Source organism: Hippocampus comes, unplaced genomic scaffold (assembly GCF_001891065.2).
Source record: "Hippocampus comes isolate QL1 unplaced genomic scaffold, H_comes_QL1_v1.1 scaffold67, whole genome shotgun sequence".
NCBI lineage: Eukaryota > Metazoa > Chordata > Actinopteri > Syngnathiformes > Syngnathidae > Hippocampus > Hippocampus comes.
This window is the reverse complement of record NW_017805221.1, coordinates 1,295,365-1,312,977: the sequence shown is the minus strand read 5'-3', so window position 1 is coordinate 1,312,977 and position 17,613 is coordinate 1,295,365. Positions and strand designations below refer to the sequence as shown.

Below are 17,613 nucleotides of genomic sequence, written 5' to 3'. Positions count from 1 at the left end.
GAAGACGAGTCGAAAGAATACAAAAGAGGAGCAATGTTATCACACAGGAACAATCAAAGCTTCTTTGCGGGAGCTGTTTAGACTGCGAATGAGCCTTGAGCTTCTTTTTTTGATATTGTGTGAACACCCCCCCGCAAAAAAATGGGCAAAGACTTGGCTGGAAGTTGTCAAGCTGTATTAAATACAATTGAATATACTTCACAAATAAACTGTGATTTTTTTGTGTGTGTATGTATATATGAGAGAGAGAGAGAGAGAGAGAGAGAGGGTCTCTCTATGTGTGTGTGTGTGTGTGTGTGTGTGTGTGTGTTGGAATAACTCATTTGGTCTTGAAATATATGTATTAAATACATCAAATCAGCCAGCAACAAAATATAGAAAGCTTTCTTTTTTGTTTTCAATTCACCACATAAAAAGGTGAATATTGTGCTAAACAAAACAAGTGCAAATGACTCACAGTGTTTCTGTTCTGTTAAGAAATACAGATTCCACTACAAGGAAGTGCAGCGTCTCCTTGTTGAACACAAGGAGACGCTGAGAAGAGTTTAAGGTGGGGTTTTTTTGTTTGTTATGTTTTTGGGTTTTTTTTTTTTTTTTAAGCACTTGAAGGTCTCGTCATTGATTGTGCGGGAATGTAATTGCATGGAAATATGTTGGGAATTTACAACAAAATTACCATTTCAATATTGCGCTGTCAAAATCAGCTAAAAAGCTCATGATAAAGCATTTGTTGCCCATTAAAGTCCCTTTTAAGTGAAAATAAATATCGACACACCACAGGGAAGATTGATGGTAAGACTCCTGCCAAATACGAAGGATGACATAAATGGGCAAGTACATGAAATGATGAAAAATTAAGGCGCTCTCTCCACTCATGAATGCCGGGGCGGTGTTCTCTTCACGAGTTAAAACCACGCCCACTCAACTGTCAATGGTCAATCAAATACCACTCCTACCAACTGGAGCAATGGATGCTACTTGGATGAGCATCATTCTTATGCCAAAAATCCCTCCAGTAGTTGGAGGAATTTTAACGGGTCATTGCAACAACGAGGCGCTCTACAGCGGTCACGACAGTGCGAAACCCCCTTTTCCCTACACTGGCCGTCACGTGGGACTTTAAAAAGAAAATTTACCTCGCTTTTTCCGCCTTCTCCGCATCGTGCGCAAACTTGTGGCTGACTATGAGGCACTCGAAAGCAGCCACGGCAATTAACTATCTGAAGGGAAGATGCCCTTTCGGGAGGAGGCATAGCTGGCTAGCCAACTGCGTGTCGCAATTGCGCCGGATACCTGTTGAGGCGAACAAAGGTGCTCAAGTTCTTACCTATTAGGGGACGGGTGATTCCTGACAAATCACAAAGTGTATCAGGCACCGTTTTGGCCACGCCCCAAAAACAAGTAAAAGTGAAATGATGAAAAAAATGTGTCATGCTCTCCGCAATAGCGTTGTCAGTCTTTGACATGTGGTCACCAACTAAGCCGAATGGATTGAGAAACAAATCTCCCAAGTCACTTTACAGGGTCTTGAAATGCAACGAAAATAGCATTCATTCATAAAAATAAAGTCGCTTTCAAAACATAAATATGAATATTGCAAGTGCTCCCGTCTTTGTATGTCTGGGACATTTTAAGTCTCCGTTTCGGAATCAGAGTTTTCGAGATGAGACACAGTGGAGCTGTACCATTCAGCAGGCTCCTCCTCTTCCTCATGACGACCGCCGCCGCGGTTGTTGAGCATTTCCACGGCCACTTGGTGGAAGGGGTGCTTGCGCTTGGTGTGGCGTCGCAGCGTGTTGCGCTCGGCGAAGCGCGTGTGGCAAAGTTGGCACTGGTAGGGTTTCTCGCCCGTGTGAACCCGTTGGTGGCGCTGGAGCTCGCCGGCCTCCCTGAAGCGTTTGGCACAGATGGGACACACGAAGTTCCTCTGACCCGTGTGGATGTGCTTGTGTCTCTGGCGGAGCGAATCAAGGACAAGAAATATTTTTTTATCCCAGCCAAATTCCGGTACAGTGGTACCTTGAATTACAGGAAGGGTTGAAATTTATTCCGCGACCAAGCTAACGCAAAGCATCAGAACTGAAGCTATATTGGCAACAACGCTAAACTGCCTAGTTGAGATTTGTTCAACTGGCTGACCAAAAAAAAAAAAAAAAAAAACAGTAGTTTAACCTCAGGGGTATGGTACCGGGCAACGACTGAAACACTTTTACAATAGCCGCTAGTCACAGAGGAGAACCGCAGAGCAGAGTCGAGAGGGGCGGCTGGCAAGCTAATGCTAAAAGCTAACGCAAGGGTGTTCAACTGGTTCAACTGTGAAACCACGAAAATATCAAATCGTTTTGGACGTTAACGATATGCTGTTTTAAGTTCATGGTTTCTGTTGAGAACTGCCTAGTTGGGATTTGTTCAACTGGCGGACCAAAAAAAAAAAAAAAAAAACAGTAGTTTAACCTCAGTGGTATGGTACCGGGCAACGACTGAAACACTTTTACAATAGCCGCTAGTCACAGAGGAGAACCGCAGAGCAGAGTCGAGAGGGGCGGCTGGCAAGCTAATGCTAAAAGCTAACGCAAGGGTGTTCAACTGGTTCAACTGTGAAACCACGAAAATATCAAATCGTTTTGGACGTTAACGATATGCTGTTTTAAGTTCATGGTTTCTGTTGAGGAGAAAGAGGAAATCGACAGCAGATTTCATGACTTTTACAACGAAACATCAAAGGCTTAAATAATTGCGCTGATAATCACATTTCTGAAATGCTGTTTCGATCGCATATCGCTGGTCATTAGGTTTGGTCGACAGAAGTTGTGCGGCACTGTGTTTGTTTCAATCAATCAGTCGCTCAAAACCTGTACATGACCAGGAAATGAAACCCACTCAGACCGAGGTCTGTTTTTACTTTACGAAAAGCGAAGCTCGAGCCTATGCAAGTTCCACATCCTGTCCATTAGCTGTACGGGGGCCCTCATATTGGCCCGTATTGCTTTACTGCTCTGTATTTGCTTTGTATCCTTTTCATGACAGACCGCTGCTTTTGAACAGGGGTCACAGAAAAATTGTTGCAAACTTTCACGGGCCACATTGTTTGACGAGGATTTGTCTGCGCGATTTGAGTTTGAGAGCCGTGCGCTAACAGGTTTGTCATCAGATGATTTCACCAAATTGTAAACATCAAGTCAACGTGCCCACGTCTACCGGTACTTTTGGCTCGGGAGCACAAACGTACGGTTTGAATCCTGGCCTCAAGGTCACGCTTCCTGATTGCGCGGCCATGTTTGCTCAGCACTGACCTGCAGATGGCTGGAGCGCTTAAAGGCTTTGCCGCACTGCTGGCAAACGTGAGGCTTCTTCTGTGAGTGCGTGATGGCGTGGCGCTCCAGATCCGAGAGGTAAAAGAAGATCCGTGGGCAGAGCTGGCAGTAGAGCACCCGCCGGGCAGAAGGGTCGTTGGAGGACTCCGTGGGAGAAAGCGGGTCCGCTGGGTCCAGCGGGTCCAGGGGCTCCAGTTTTGGTGGCGAGGGAGGAGCGGCGGCACTGGAAAAGTACATGTGGTCGTCCAGGGGTAAACGTTCAGAGTCCGCCAAGGGGTCGGGGTCTATCAATCGCGTGTCTGAGGGTTCGGGGGTCAAAGTAGCAGCGGCTGTTCTTAAAGATGATGGCTTATCGCTCTCATTCGAGACCTGCTCGGTAGGTATGGCTTCAATTCCAACAGGGGAGGCGACGTGAGTAGGAATGAGCGAAGAGGAAACGGGGGCCAGATTCGGGGCCAGGATGCTGCCGGCGGATCCCCCCGATAGTATCACGGGGGGGTTGTTTAGGCCCAATCCCATGACGGGGCACGACAACGTGTTACTGGAAGCCAGGGGAAGGGAAAGCTGGGACAGCTGACCGGTGGCGGGGTTCAGGATGGCGATCGGGGTGGAGGTGGAGCCACTGGAGGAAAGGAGGAGGAACATTGGGCCGGAAGCATCAGCGGTGACGGGGGTGGCAGACAGAGGAAGAGAAAAACTCAGTGGAGCAGAGGGGAGCAGAATGGGAGCCCCAGAGGAAGGCGTGGTAAGAATCTGGATGGGCTGGTTGGGGATGGCTTGTCCACAGCCTTCGGAGGGATTCGTATCCAAACCAGTCAAGACTTGTGGCGTCACAGACGGCGTCTCGGAAACCCGTGAAGGCATCGGATCACCGGAAGGTGCATTTAGTGCATCGGCCAAACTTTGGCTGAGGTCTGAAACTGCTGCGTTGGGCAACTGCGAGGCCCCTTCGTTCTCAACCGGGCCCTCGGAGACGGCGACATCCACTTGCGGCACCCTGAGTCCGTCCGGACTGAGCGTGTACGGAATGCCCTGGTCGTCGATGAGAAGAAGGTCCCTGGTAAAGACAGATGTGGGGTAAAAGGAAGGCAGTTCCACTTCGTCTTCCTCCACCACATCCCGGTCTCCCTCACCCTCGTATTCGTCCACCTCCATAATCAGCAAGCTGTCGCACGGGTCCAGAAAGCGTGCGTGCCTGGGCTCTCGGCTCTCTCTTTTCTTGGGCAGACTCAGGTCCAGCGGCTCGCTTTGCTCCTCCGCCCAGGCAAAGTCCTTCAGACAGTCTTCAACTTGCCTCTCGAAATGTTCTTTCTTCGCTCCCTGACCGACTAATATCACGCCACTGGCCGTATGCGATTCTTTTAGGCTTTCTGAGAAATCCGAGCGGATGGTCTCTGAGAGCAAAACATCGCCACTAGCGTGCGTCCCTGCCGTGAGCTCGACTCTCTGGTCCTTGGTCTTGACCGTAGATATTTGGTTTGGTTTTTGTGCACTACTGAAAGGCGAGTCTTTGGTGGGTCTGGCGGCCGAGTCGGCGTTGGGCGTCTGGCGCAGAGGGGAAACCACAATTTGGTTTCTGATTGGTTGCCTCGACCCATGAGTCTCTCTCAATTCCTGGGGGGCGGGCTCACAAGTCCCGTCCTCCGCTGGCTTTCTCCCGTTGATTGACAGAGCATCCTGGTTGATGGGGCACGTCCAGAGGCTACCTGCCCCGGTAGCGTCTGAACCTGTCCCCTGCAGCTCCCTCTTTGGCTCCGATCGCAGCAGTTCGTGCGATTCTGCGCCCGGGCTGCCACGTCGGCCCTCCGGGCTGCCTCTCGGCAGGACTGTAGCCAGCTGACCATCCATTTTGGGTCACACCCATTTAGACATCTTGAATTTAAGAGCATAACAACGTGTTAGAGAGTCAAATGAGCACAGCAAAACAAACATATCAAATAAGTGTGCACAGGGGGCTCAGGTGGGGGTCCTCATGTCTTGAGAATAAAAGACTGCTCAGTTTAAGAGAGGTCTGACAGACAACATTTCGAGGGTAGGAACGGCACATAATCAACTCGTTTGCCCGACAGGTAAGAATATGTCTTGACTGTTAGATATTTATGTCCAAGAAGTGAATTTCATAAAAATATTACCAGTTATTTTTACTGAATAATTGCATAAGCATATGTTCGATCAGGATGCAATGTAAGAATACAGTACGCAAACCGCTATACTTTACTACCGTACTAGCGTAGGTTAGCGACAGATGACTACACAGCATAAAGGCCTTTTCACACTGCACTTAGCGACAAGCAGTGCGCTGTCACCAACCCAAGCTATTGTCAATATGCTCCATGGGCACACGGTGCGACAGGCCCTTAAATTAAGAATGTTCAAGAGCAGTGTTGCGGTGAATTTATATGGCACATCCAATCGGAGAAAAAAAAAATGGCAGCGTGATTGCACTTCCAAATACGAGCAATCTTGGACAGGGGTCTTCGTCCGAAGACAACCAAGTGTGAAAAGGTCTCAGTTGTCTACACAACTTATATTCCTGGCCTGGAAGTGTATTTCCTGCAAATATTTACACTAACTATGACTTTATAACTGCCTTAGCTGACTAGACTACAGCGCAGCATGAAAATTACGTGGTCACGTGGCACAAAGTCACGCTCAGTTACCGCCATACTGTTTTTCATTTCAGTGTTTTATCGTTATAACCAAAATGGGTATTTAGGAGAAAATTTTACTTGACTACTGCGTTAGCATAGGTTTGTGTGGCATGTTTGATTACCACCGTAGCCTACTGTTTTTCAGTTTGAATCATTACTGGATATTCTCTGGCGCGTTCAGACTTACATACGCGTTGTGCTTACGTCGCCGCCGTAGCAACGGAACTCCGTCGTAAACCGAGGAGGAACGTATGTGGGTCAAGTTCAGTGAGCGAGATGCTAATGAACCTGTCACGTGACCTCCCCAAACTCCGCGACGTCCTATCAAATGTGACGTTCACTGACACGCTGTTAAATTATGAAACACGTTGAAAAACAAATCTTAAATGGCTCGCGTGGGGGTGTAGCCGAAGCACACTGCACGTCGTCTCTCCTACTTCCTCATCGAAACGCACCGTGGGAACATGATTATCATAAGACGTATTAGTGGCTCTGCCCGTGTCGTGAAAAAAAGAGAAGAAGGCTATGAAAGAGACGAGGCGGACAGTAGGACGCCATTATGCACAGTCCAAGGTGCGAGCTGTCAGTGCGCCGTGACGGGCGTTCGAACCCGCGACGTCGCCAGCCGGCACACTGACGCGTCGTTCCGACAGCCGAGAAGCATGCGCACGAGAGTTATATTTACAGCTTATGTGTGCAGGAAGGGAGACCGCCGCACCGCTGCTTAGTGCTTCCTCCTCGAACCTCCAGCCAGCCATTTTCGAAGCCGAGGGTCCGAGCGCGAGCAGGACAAAACTTTACGGCCGCGCCCCCGAGCGCCTCGCGGCTGTTGACGACGACGGGCAACGCTTTGAAAATGCTTATTTTTTTTTAATCTTTGTAAAAAAAATGAAAATTGAAAGTGTGCTCCACCCATACGCAGCCGCCGTGCTATGAAGGGACTGGCTTACCCGAGCCGCGCACACTTCCGGAGGACCAAATATGTCTGAGCTGCGCGCAGGGTGATGCTGGCTGGGGCTCGGCGAGGGAGGGGTCAGGGGGAGTTGCTATGGCAGAGCAGCCTACCGGGTCCGAGCAACGGCCATGCTCAGCCTATTAGGCATTTAGGTTGCCGTGGAACCTGCAGCCTGCAGGCTCCCCGCAACCGCTGGAGAGGTCGGAGACGTTTTATTCAAGTCTGATGACATCCAGCTCGAGTATGGAGTCACACTTCCTGTACTCTCTATGCTTGAATGATGTTTTAAAGAGAGTCAATGGAAGGAGTGCAATGTCGGCAAAAGTGGGGTGGTATAAAGTGTGTGTGTGTGTCCCGCGACCCTTGTGGGGATAAAACACATATATATATATAACATAACATTAGCAGTACACAACTCTGCCGTGTGTATTGCACGGAGTGGTTCAGAATCAATATTAATGTGAAAAAGTCAAGAGCTCACCTTGGTCAGAAAAAAAAGTCTGGAGGGAATTTTAGTCAATATTGACTTTATTTCAAATCACTCCAGTCCCAAAAAAAAAAAAAAAAAAAAAAACCCACAAAAATTTACAAAATACTTGATGTGTCCCGCGTCGAGCAGAGAAGAAGAAAGCTCACCTACAGGAGCTGCTACGGTGTAGCTAGCATAGCGAAGCATGTGTGAGATGTAGTCTCGTGCAGTGCTCAGCAGAGACTTCAAGTATACGCCACATTTGATGGTCATCTCGAGCATTCATCACTTTAATGATTTATAATCGGCTATCGATGCCAGAAGACGGCAGCAATGCACTACTTTTCTATTGGACCAAGCTTTGGGCATGTCGCCCATCTTTCAGAAAATGGTGCCACGGCACTAGTTTTATATTAAACAGGTCTTGAGCCTGCCAAATAGAAGCTCCTCGCCTCATTTCTACATAGATCCTTGGCACCAAGATGGTGCCAAAGCACTATTTTTATATGAGATAGGGCTTTTTGTCTGAGCACAAAAATATGGTTGGCGAGGTTATTTTGGCAAATAACAGATGATAGGTTCAAAAATCTTTTTTTAATGGATCAAAACATTATTTTTTTGGTTCATTTCTTTTTTTTTTCATCAATCAAAAATATTACTTTCACCATGTTGCTTTTATTTATTTTATGTGTTTTGTCATTTTACTGTTTTGGTCTTTTATGTTTGACTTTTGTCTTGAGTTTCATGTTTTGAATGTATTTCTTATTTCTTTGCCTATGTAAAGCACCATGGATTTGCCTTTAGTATAAATGGTGCTATACAAATTGCCTCTCCTGTCTCGTGAAGGCGGAATTTTCTATTTCTGGGTGTACCTAATGAAATATCCACTGGGTGTATGCTTAACCATGGGGGCACGGTGATCGCTATTTCCAATAAATTGCGGGATCATTACTGGATAGGTTTAGTGTTTCGTGTAAAAGGGGGATTAGTTGCAATTTAAAAAAACAAACTTTTTGTCATATTTGTTAAAACAGTCATTATGACTTGACATTAGTGCATGATGAAAATGAGCTGAGGGGAAAAAAAAGTCGTCTTTGGCCCTATCCTAAGCCTCTACCTATTTTGTACTGTGTCTGGCAAAAAAAACATGCACTCGTGGGTGATTTTTCACAGGTAATATTAATTATGTGGTACTGTCAAAACATAATTGTTTTAAGAAATATTACAAACAGTGTGTGTGTGTGTGTGTGTGTGTGTGTGTGCGTGTGTGTGTGTGTGTGTGTGTGTGTGTGTGTGTGTGTGTGTGTGTGTGTGTGTGTGTGTGTGTCACACAAGCTTCCCTTCTGGAAGAGATGGGTGCAAATTGTCAGAACAGGGTTCAAACCATACGCCGGGAGTCACAGACCAGGGAGTTTTTCCCTCTGATCCACAGCAACAGCAGGTGTTGACGGCATTACAATGTGTCACGAGTGCGCTACGAGATCAGAAGGTCTCCACGTCGGCGTCGGCGCACGCTTCAATCTCGGAGACGAGCCGGTGAGGGAAGAGTTTATACTGCAGCCACGTGGGCTCTGCGAATCAAACACAGGCTCATGTAATAATGGCAGCAGCCTCCAACCATCGACAACCGGAGCCCGGGTGAGAAGAAGCGAGAGCGCGTGTGATGCACGCAGACAGCCTACCGAGGTAGCAGGCCGGCGGCTGCAGCTCGCCGTCTAAGCACGTCTGCGCGGCGCTGAAGCTGCACTGCTTGTGAGGGTGTTTGCAGAAGAACGTCACGTTCTCTCCGTGAGGGACCATCGCGTCTGTGATGTCAGAAGGCCACTGCTTTGCGCCGTCAATCATCACGCGGCTTCTCTTGGCAGGGATGAGGCAGCGGGCTGGCAAAAGCAGACATTTGTGACACACTTTGGGGCCCCGAGCTGTCCCGCATGTTTGATATGTTTCCCTCCTCCAACACACCGGATTCAAATAATGAGCTCATCAGCAAGCCCTGTCAAAGGCTGATCATGAGCCTGCTCATTTGAATCACTTGTGTTGGAGGGCATCATCTATTCTAAACCATGCCGGATCAGGGCCCTGGAGGACCGGAATTGGTGACTCCTACAATACGTCATCCCCATCACACTCGACACGTCACTCACCTCTGCAGGATGGGGGCGCCGAGCTCCAGCTGCCGTTAGACAAACAGGTGACCGTCTGCGGTCCATCCAGGTGGAAGTTTTTCTTACAGAGGTAATGGATGTCAAAGCCCACCTCGTACTCCGTCTTCTGGACGGCCACCACGTAGCCCTGCGCCACCTCGCGAGGAGGCTCACAGTACACCTCTGACCCGTGCACACAAAGACATTTTTTGTGGTTCGTACCGGGCAGTCACCAACATGATCAACCAAAACTCACGATTTATTCCATCAAAATGGATTCACTCATTCTCTCTTTTTCATTCTTGAATATTTCTCTTGGCTGCACTACTTCCAGTACATGTGTGGAGACGTTGTTTTTTTTTTTGTGTCCGGTTAGATTTCAGCCTCTGCGTTGCCATGTAAATCTAATGTTATTATTTTTAAATCTAGTACCAATTGGTTGGGGTTCAAATTTTGTGGCCATCACACATTCACATTTGAATTTTGCTGTTAATGATTACGTATGAACTTATTATGTGTTGCCTATCTGATTTTACCACATTCACAAAAACAGTTTTTGATTGTACCTCTCATAATATTATTACTCATTAAGAATAGCAGTCTTTTTTTTTTACTGTCTATATTTTAAAATCATGACTGTTTTGCTGATTTGAAAACAAAACTGCAGCAGACTCTGAAAAATACAATATTAGAAATTCATGACCTAGCAATAATAAAAAGAATCAAATACATGAATAGATTTGTCACCGTGTCAATCACACGTGAGCCTCGTTCTGGTCAGATGAGATCCTGCATGATGAAGTTCTTTTAATAATGAGCGCAGTGTCATATTGCACCGCTAGGGAGCAGTAAAGCTCCGTGAAACTGACGCCTTCTTGGAGAAAGGCCGACGTTTGGAAGCTTTGCGTTTCCTGTTACGTTGAAAAATAGATCTGACTTTGCAGATAAGGAGCCTTCATCATCATCATCATCATCTCACGATGCCATCAGGCCAGCGTGCACGCGGAGGAGGAAAATAAACTTAGGTAGAAACCAAACAAACATGGCTGCTGTGGCCACGCGCCGCTCACTTACTTTTACAGATGGGGTGCGGATACTGCCAGGTTCGATTGTCCTGACAGTAATTCTCACTGCTTCCGATTATGTCGACCCTGTGCGGGGAAAAGAGAGAGCGGCGGGCAGATGGCTGATGAGTGACATGTGACGGGATAGGCGTCAAAAGATGAAGAGAGGACGGGGGAGGGGGGTGTCTAAAGGTGTGAATGATTCCGTTTCCGCCGCATCCCCTTTCATTTCCGTCTGGCTCACATCCCCACTCATCTTTCTGCTGTGGATATGAGTCAGTGTGGAAGGGAGGCCATTCAACATGAGCCTGCAAGCATGGCTCCTTTCGCTCAATGGAGGGAGAGAATTAGCCGGCACACGTCACTCTGGCATAATTGGACTTTGGGGCCCTCTATTTCTGCCAAGAGGACAGATTTTTGATCAGTCACTGTTCAATTTCCACTTGAAGGACTATAATGAGTTCTATTCAATAAAATTTATGCAAAATAATAATAATAATAATAATCAGTAAGAGCAAACTGGTTTTGATTTGCACAACATGCATGCCATCGTAACAGTATGCACAGTTTCAACAAAAAACACTGCACTCAGAAGAAAACAGTCTCTGAAAAAAATGTAAAACTATCAAATGTAAACGAATGCTACTAAAAAGTTAAATATAACTGAGCTGTCCTCATGTAAGTCACGCTTACATTATGCGGTGTTAACACTGCACTTAAACGTCCGAAAATATGAAGAATTTAAATTCATATGTACTGCACTCAAACAAAATCTGAAAGATGACATGAAAACGCATTGCAAAAAAAATTTAAATACAACCGAACTGCATTCTAAAATCTATAACACTGTAGTCTATAAAACCGTACGGCAATGAGACATATTTCAATAGAATTTAAAGAACTGAAGATTTTTTGCCACATTTTTCAGTGGACATTGTGCCGCTCCTTCTGGAGTGTGCGCCTTGGCCACCAGGGGGCAGTATAATACAGATATACTATCCATCCGTGCCTTAGTAAAGCGCAGTCATCTGACTCGTTCTTCACAGAGGCTAACAAGTATATTCCCACCAGTGTTTTGTGATCTGTTTCGGATAAAGACAAATAAAGCTGCTGCTCGGGGCTTCGTAGTGTTCGCAGGGTGCTAACTTCTCTTCTGACTCCACCCCTGACCCCCCCCCCAAAAGGGCATTGCTGCCATTCATCAGCCATCAACCGGCTCGCTCTCAAACATCTCATCCCTTCTTCTTCTTCTTCTTCACGCTCTGTCACTTCCTCCACATCCACCCCCGGACCACTTCAGGTTCACACGCAGCTGCAGCCTACACACATACTCACGCAGCCTGAAAGCCATTCTTTTCTTCCCTCCTCCCTCCAGCCGAGCTCACTCACCCTGACAGGCAGCTGTAGCGGATGGCCGTTCCTACGGCGGCGGTGCCCTCGATGGCGAAGGCGCTCGTCACCTCCCGAGGAAGGAGGCACGTCGGGGAGGGCGGGCTCGGTGCAGAGAGAGTAGATTCTGGAAGAGCGCATCCATCAATTCACTCATTTAAGACTGACAAGTTATCGAGCATGACTTATGAGGCCTATATTATCGTCACAATTTTTAAATGGCTGACTTTAGATTGACATTGTCATAGAGGGACTCGTTTAAGTGTTTGGACATGAACAATCTGAGAGTGAGGTCACAAATGGAGAAATGAACTCCATTAAAAAAAAAAAAAAAAAAAAAAAAGACAGCCGCGGACGTTTTGTGGCACACATTCGGTGTGACTTTGGTGCAACAACGTTGGCGGGACTTTCAACGCGGATGAGGCTGAAGCACTTCGAGTACGCCCGAAGGACAAGAGGCGGGGTCAACGGTCACGCGTTAATGGAGGGTCTTGTTCTATTGAAGCCGCCGCCGCCGCCGTTCTTAGGTAACACATTAGAGCACCTTCTCCACAAGAGCGTCGTTGTGTAACAGCGTGCATTGTTGGCTCCTGAAAAAGTTTCGAGTGCATATAAAAATGATCAAGAGGCTGAGCAGCTTGCTCAGGGGGAGCGCCATCAAACGCCGGGCTCGCCTGAGGGTTGGGGGTGGGGGGTGGGGGCATCTTTTGCTCTAAGAATGGAAGTGAGGGTGGTTGGCTGCGAATGAGAGCCTGGAGCTCAAGTTCACTGTTGCTGCCTCCCACACACACGGCAGCACCAAAGCGCAACGGAGCAGGTGTATCATCTCAGTCACTTGACAAAGCAAAGCTACATGATGGAGCAACCGCCGCATCAATGCACCGAGACGAAAAGACGCCACATAGTCAGAGGTGGCTGAAGTATCGACAGAATATATTTCAGTCCAAGTCGTACAGATACTTCGAGTACTGATTGAATGCGACTGGCCTCGCTTCACAACGGGCAGCACTTTGACAGAACTGTCACGAGAAGAACGAGCTAGCGTTAGCGCAGCATTAATGCTATCAAGAACACGTTGCCATTGCTTTGATAATATCGTATCCAAATAAGACTAAAATAGCTCATGAGCTAACACGTTTTTTCACATTAGAGTGGTTTTGAAGGCTGGCACAAGACGCACTCGCCATACATGTAGAAATAAAACTAGATCAATCAAAGAAGGTGAGCTGTGTCCAGAAGTTTCTTCATTATTCTCCATTTTTATCCCGACAACATCCGGGACTGTCTGGATGATTCCCTTCGCGATGAAAACCTGAAATCCCTCGAGAGTACTCAGTTACTTCCCACCACTGTTTATAAAAGGCACTTTCCTCAAACTCAAGCCCCCAGCGCCCCCAGCGCCTCAACGCCACTTTTGCCTGCCGTTGTCGAGCGAGCCCCAATCAGAGGCCTCTCGCGTGGCAGAGGATGAGAGGGAGAAGGAGATGAGCAGTGAAGAGAAAGGCCTCAAGCAGCATGACCGGCACAGTTCTTTCTCTCGCTCCCTCTTTGACTCTGTGGACTGTGATGGGCCGCCCACACACGCACACACGCACACACACGCACACACACACAGACACACACAGACACACACACACACACACACACACACACACACAATGAACCCCCTCACCACAAAACACACATATCTAGACTCGCATCTCTGTGTGCCACTTTGACAGTGATCGGCCGCCCACAACCTCTCAGCAGGCATGAAGGAGCTCCAACGCGCGCGCGCGCATACGTGCACGCGCGGTTGCAAAGCGGCTCTCACACGTTTTCAAACCCACCTACCTTCTGGCCGTCTCTCGGCAGCACGGCTACTCAACACCGCACACGGAGCCGGCGACGGTATCCTCATTTCACATTTCAACGGCCTTCCTGTGGCTCGAAAAGATCTGAGCGTGATGCGCGTGAGCCACGCATCACGACCTCGGAAAGTGTGTCTTTCTGATGAGAGCCGGCAGGCTGACGAGAAAAATAAGCCTCGAGTTTTGGAAGGCGTTTTATGCCGCGACTAAGTGCGCGTGAGCGAGTAGTGGGATTGTACTCGGCAAGCCAACGTTGACTCGTGTTACGTATTTTGAAGAGCATTCATTCAAGGTGAGACGCCGTCAAGAGCGGTTCGTGCGTCTGCCTCACAGGCGAGCGGTTGCGGGTTTGAATCTGGGCGGCGTTTGGATGATCTGCTCGCGCTGACTTCCTGCCACATTCCCAAAACACGCATGTAAGGTTTGCCGTCCGCACGAGTACCCGACACCTTGAAATAAAGCCGGTATCAGCCCGATACGGATATCTGGTATCACGACTCGCTCATTGCTAGTATTGGTTTCAATCATTTGCTTCGCGATCGTATCGCCATGAAGCACGTAAACCACAACCACTGTGCCTGTCGTTGTGATCTGCGCCACGTAGACAACTCAAGTAACAAACGTTATTGTTCCAGGAACACCCATTACAGTGTCAATCAAAGGAGAGCAGTTTTCCTTTTCCAATAAAAGAGTTGCTGTCCCGTGGCTGATTATTAGGTTGTGCAAGTGTTGACAGTTAAGGTGCAAGGCTGACTGCAAAATATTTTTTCCAGCAGCGCCGTTCGCCGTGGTCGCCATGGCGATGAGGAGGCCAGTCAAACACAATGGCTTTCATTCTTGAGGATGTGTCTCCACTTTGTCTGTCGCCAACACAAGAGCGACCTTCAATCTTTGGACACACGCGCACGCGTCTGCTCGAAAAACAACAACAACAACATGTAATTACTCAGTGGCACTGTGACTTCCCATTTCCACTTTTACTTGAATTGAAATGTCATTCATCTATTCCAGACGCACTTTTTGTCTTGCTTTTTTTAAATAAAGAATGGTGTAAAATCATCATGAAATGCGACAAAACAACGTGAAGGAATAAACGGACTGCTAATCACAATTATTTTTGCTCCAAATTGCGATCACGGTTATTTATCACAATCGTTCATCATGTTGGGGGAAAAATACTTATTTTTACTCTTTTTCAACACACAAGATCCTATTATTTGTTTTCAAATCTTGAAATGGCCCGGCTCCACCTTACCTCTCTACACACCCGCCCGCTGCCTCGGGCCTGCAGACCAGACACTCTTAAAGGTAGCGAGAACTTAGCGGAGGCTCAGAGGGGACCGAGCCTTTTCTGTTGCCGCTCCCTCTCTTTGGAATGAGCTCCCTCCGAACAAGCCCTGTCCGTCACTGCCCATCTTTAAAACTCATTTGTATTCTTTGGCTTTTGACGCGTCATGACTCAGACTTGATCTTAGTTTGACTGTTTTGTGCTTTCGACTGTCTTCGATATCAATTTCTTATTTTATTGTTGTATATATGATATTTGCTCCACATACAGCACTTTGTATACAGCGATGTGCTCTATCTATATACTTGAGTTGAGAATATGGGTGCTATTTCAGCCAAAAGTACAACTTCAAAACTAATCCAGTTTTTAGAATGTCTTATGATCTGCATAATGCTTGTTGAAATTATTTTAAGGTTTGTTTGTTAGATTTTTTTTTTTTTGTTTCCCGGTTCATGTCTTGCCTTACTTGTTCGACAAAACTAAACACACACACACACACACACACACACACACACACACACACACACACACACACACACACACACACACACACAATTCATGACAAAACGATAATAAAAATGATGTACCGAGAGCTAACTGAAGAAATATGCTGTTAATGTCCAAATCCTCAACTTCAACTCCAACAATTTTTGCTCTACCGCCTTCTCTTGCCATGACTCAGCAGGGTGCGCTTGCTTGTTTTTTTTAGGCAGTTTAAATGAAGCCTCGGCGATATGTTCGCCCCCTGGTGGTTGGCTGACTACCGGATGAGAAAGCGTTGGATGAGATGAGCCAACTTTGAAATGTCAATAATGTCGTCGGCCAATCAGGTTCATTGAATCGTGAGCGCCAAAATCGGATCCGAAGCAAAATTTCCCCCGACCCCTCACCTGTGCAGATGGGCTCATCTCCGCTCCACCGACGGTCGCCTTGGCAACGCCGAATGGTGAAGTCCAGGCCACTCGGTAAGGCAAAGCCCGGCTTGCATCGCACTTCCAGGAAGGCGGAAAAGGAGTGAGTGGGGGAGAGCATGCTAACCACGGCGTCCTCTCGGTGGGGCAGCGGCCAGGGGCAAGTGCGACCTGTGGGTGGAGGGGTGGGAGGGGTATAAGGGCAACACGGTCCGCAGGCCTTTGCTGGTCTCAATCTGATCAGAAGCACTGACCTGCTGTACATTTCGAACCCAAGTCTAATATTTCCCATGATATATTAATTACGGTAAATACTTCGTCTATACACCCACAAACCTCTCACACATAATAAAAAAAGTCACTAGGTTTTGTGTGTGAGACATTTTTTTGTCTGAGTGAAATCTTTTTATGTTTCGAAGAGTGAATAAAATTGTGTTCAAAGAATCTCAAATCTTGAATGCTACTTGGTTCTCACCTTCATCAAAAAACTGCCACACATTCACCCTAGAACTCACACACACCTATAAACTCCCACATTCCACCAATACACTCCCACACTCACCAAAAATCACATTCATGTGAAAGCCACTCGCACATTCACCCAAAAACTCTCATATGCAAAAAAATTAATGAAATAAAAAACCCTGCACACACTCATCACCTTAGCACTCACACCCACCGAAAAAGGCGCACACAACAAAAAAAGCTTTTACACTTAAAAAACTCTCACAAAACCACTCATCAACTCTCAAGTCACTTTCTAATGGCCACCCCAAAAAAAAAAAATAATAATAACTGTTGGGGCCATTTCATGTACATAATGGTAGGAACAATAACTCGCGTTCACACACACACAAAAAAAAAAACCTCTCAAACCAAGAAACCCTTTCAGGCACAGCCAAAAACTCATTTACATTCACAAAAAGAATTTTTTTTTTAAATCAGTCACTCGAAAAAATTATCCCACATGCCCCGAAAAAATCTGTGAAAAACCCCCCACGTGACACCGCTTTTGTTCATATGAGAGTCAAAAATTGTGGTGTGAAAGAAAACCATCCCAAAATGAATACAAGTAAGTCCCTTATGGAACTATTTTGGTATGTGTGAGACGATTTTTTTTTTGTTTGTTTTGTTTTTATGTGTGTGAAGGGTAAAATGTTATTCTTGGCCAAGATGCCAGCTCCCCAAATCGCCCTTTACACCTAACAAGTCATCTTCATTCATCACAATCAGTGAGCAACCTCACATGACACTACACGTCTCCTGATGTGGTATGCTTTGGATCACGAGCGAATACTTTCCTCTGCCACACGTTTCTCTTGTCATCCTTCTGATGCAAGTCGATGACGGGCACAAAGTGTGTTGACACAGCTGTGAGTAAACACAACAACAACTGGGCCAGGACACCCACGCACGCACGCATGCACGGATTGAAATCAGCTACCTGGAGCCACACAGCTGAGCCCACACTGTCCGTCGCACAGACACTGCCGCTTGCTGCCGCAGTCTTGGTCGGTTTTGCACGGACGGGGACACGTCCTCCTCCGCTCGTCTCCAACGAGTCTCTTCGGGCACGAG

General features: G+C 47.1%; 2 protein-coding genes across 6 annotated transcripts in view; both read right to left on the bottom strand.

Moving 5' to 3' along the window:
- Positions 1 to 322: 322 nt before the first annotated feature.
- LOC109515438 (early growth response protein 1) lies at positions 323 to 7,259 on the bottom strand. Of its 3 annotated transcripts, none has more exons than XM_019869221.1 (3): positions 6,916 to 7,259; positions 3,294 to 5,186; positions 323 to 1,954 (listed from the first exon to the last, which is right to left on the bottom strand). In XM_019869221.1, the coding sequence occupies exons 2-3, from the start codon at positions 5,160 to 5,162 to the stop codon at positions 1,631 to 1,633; spliced, it is 2,193 nt and encodes a 730-aa protein (XP_019724780.1). In that variant the 5' UTR covers positions 5,163 to 5,186; positions 6,916 to 7,259; the 3' UTR covers positions 323 to 1,630. The 3 variants fall into 3 exon arrangements, with proteins under 3 accessions (XP_019724780.1, XP_019724778.1, XP_019724781.1); XM_019869219.1 differs by lacking the exon at positions 6,916 to 7,259 and adding an exon at positions 6,651 to 6,907; XM_019869222.1 differs by lacking the exon at positions 6,916 to 7,259 and adding an exon at positions 6,684 to 6,907.
- Positions 7,260 to 8,662: 1,403 nt separating this feature from the next.
- The window catches only part of ntd5 (ntl-dependent gene 5), a 12,125-nt gene continuing 3,174 nt past the window's right edge, over positions 8,663 to 17,613 (bottom strand). For all 3 annotated transcript variants that reach the window (XM_019869154.1, XM_019869157.1, XM_019869158.1), the window contains 7 exons: positions 17,480 to 17,613; positions 16,015 to 16,206; positions 11,987 to 12,113; positions 10,608 to 10,684; positions 9,534 to 9,716; positions 9,072 to 9,269; positions 8,663 to 8,960 (listed from right to left, as the gene is read on the bottom strand). The exon at positions 17,480 to 17,613 is cut by the window's right edge and continues 1 nt beyond it. In XM_019869154.1, the coding sequence (XP_019724713.1) occupies positions 8,872 to 8,960; positions 9,072 to 9,269; positions 9,534 to 9,716; positions 10,608 to 10,684; positions 11,987 to 12,113; positions 16,015 to 16,206; positions 17,480 to 17,613 (1,000 nt within the window). In that variant the 3' untranslated portion in view covers positions 8,663 to 8,871. The remainder of the gene's footprint in view (positions 8,961 to 9,071; positions 9,270 to 9,533; positions 9,717 to 10,607; positions 10,685 to 11,986; positions 12,114 to 16,014; positions 16,207 to 17,479) is intronic.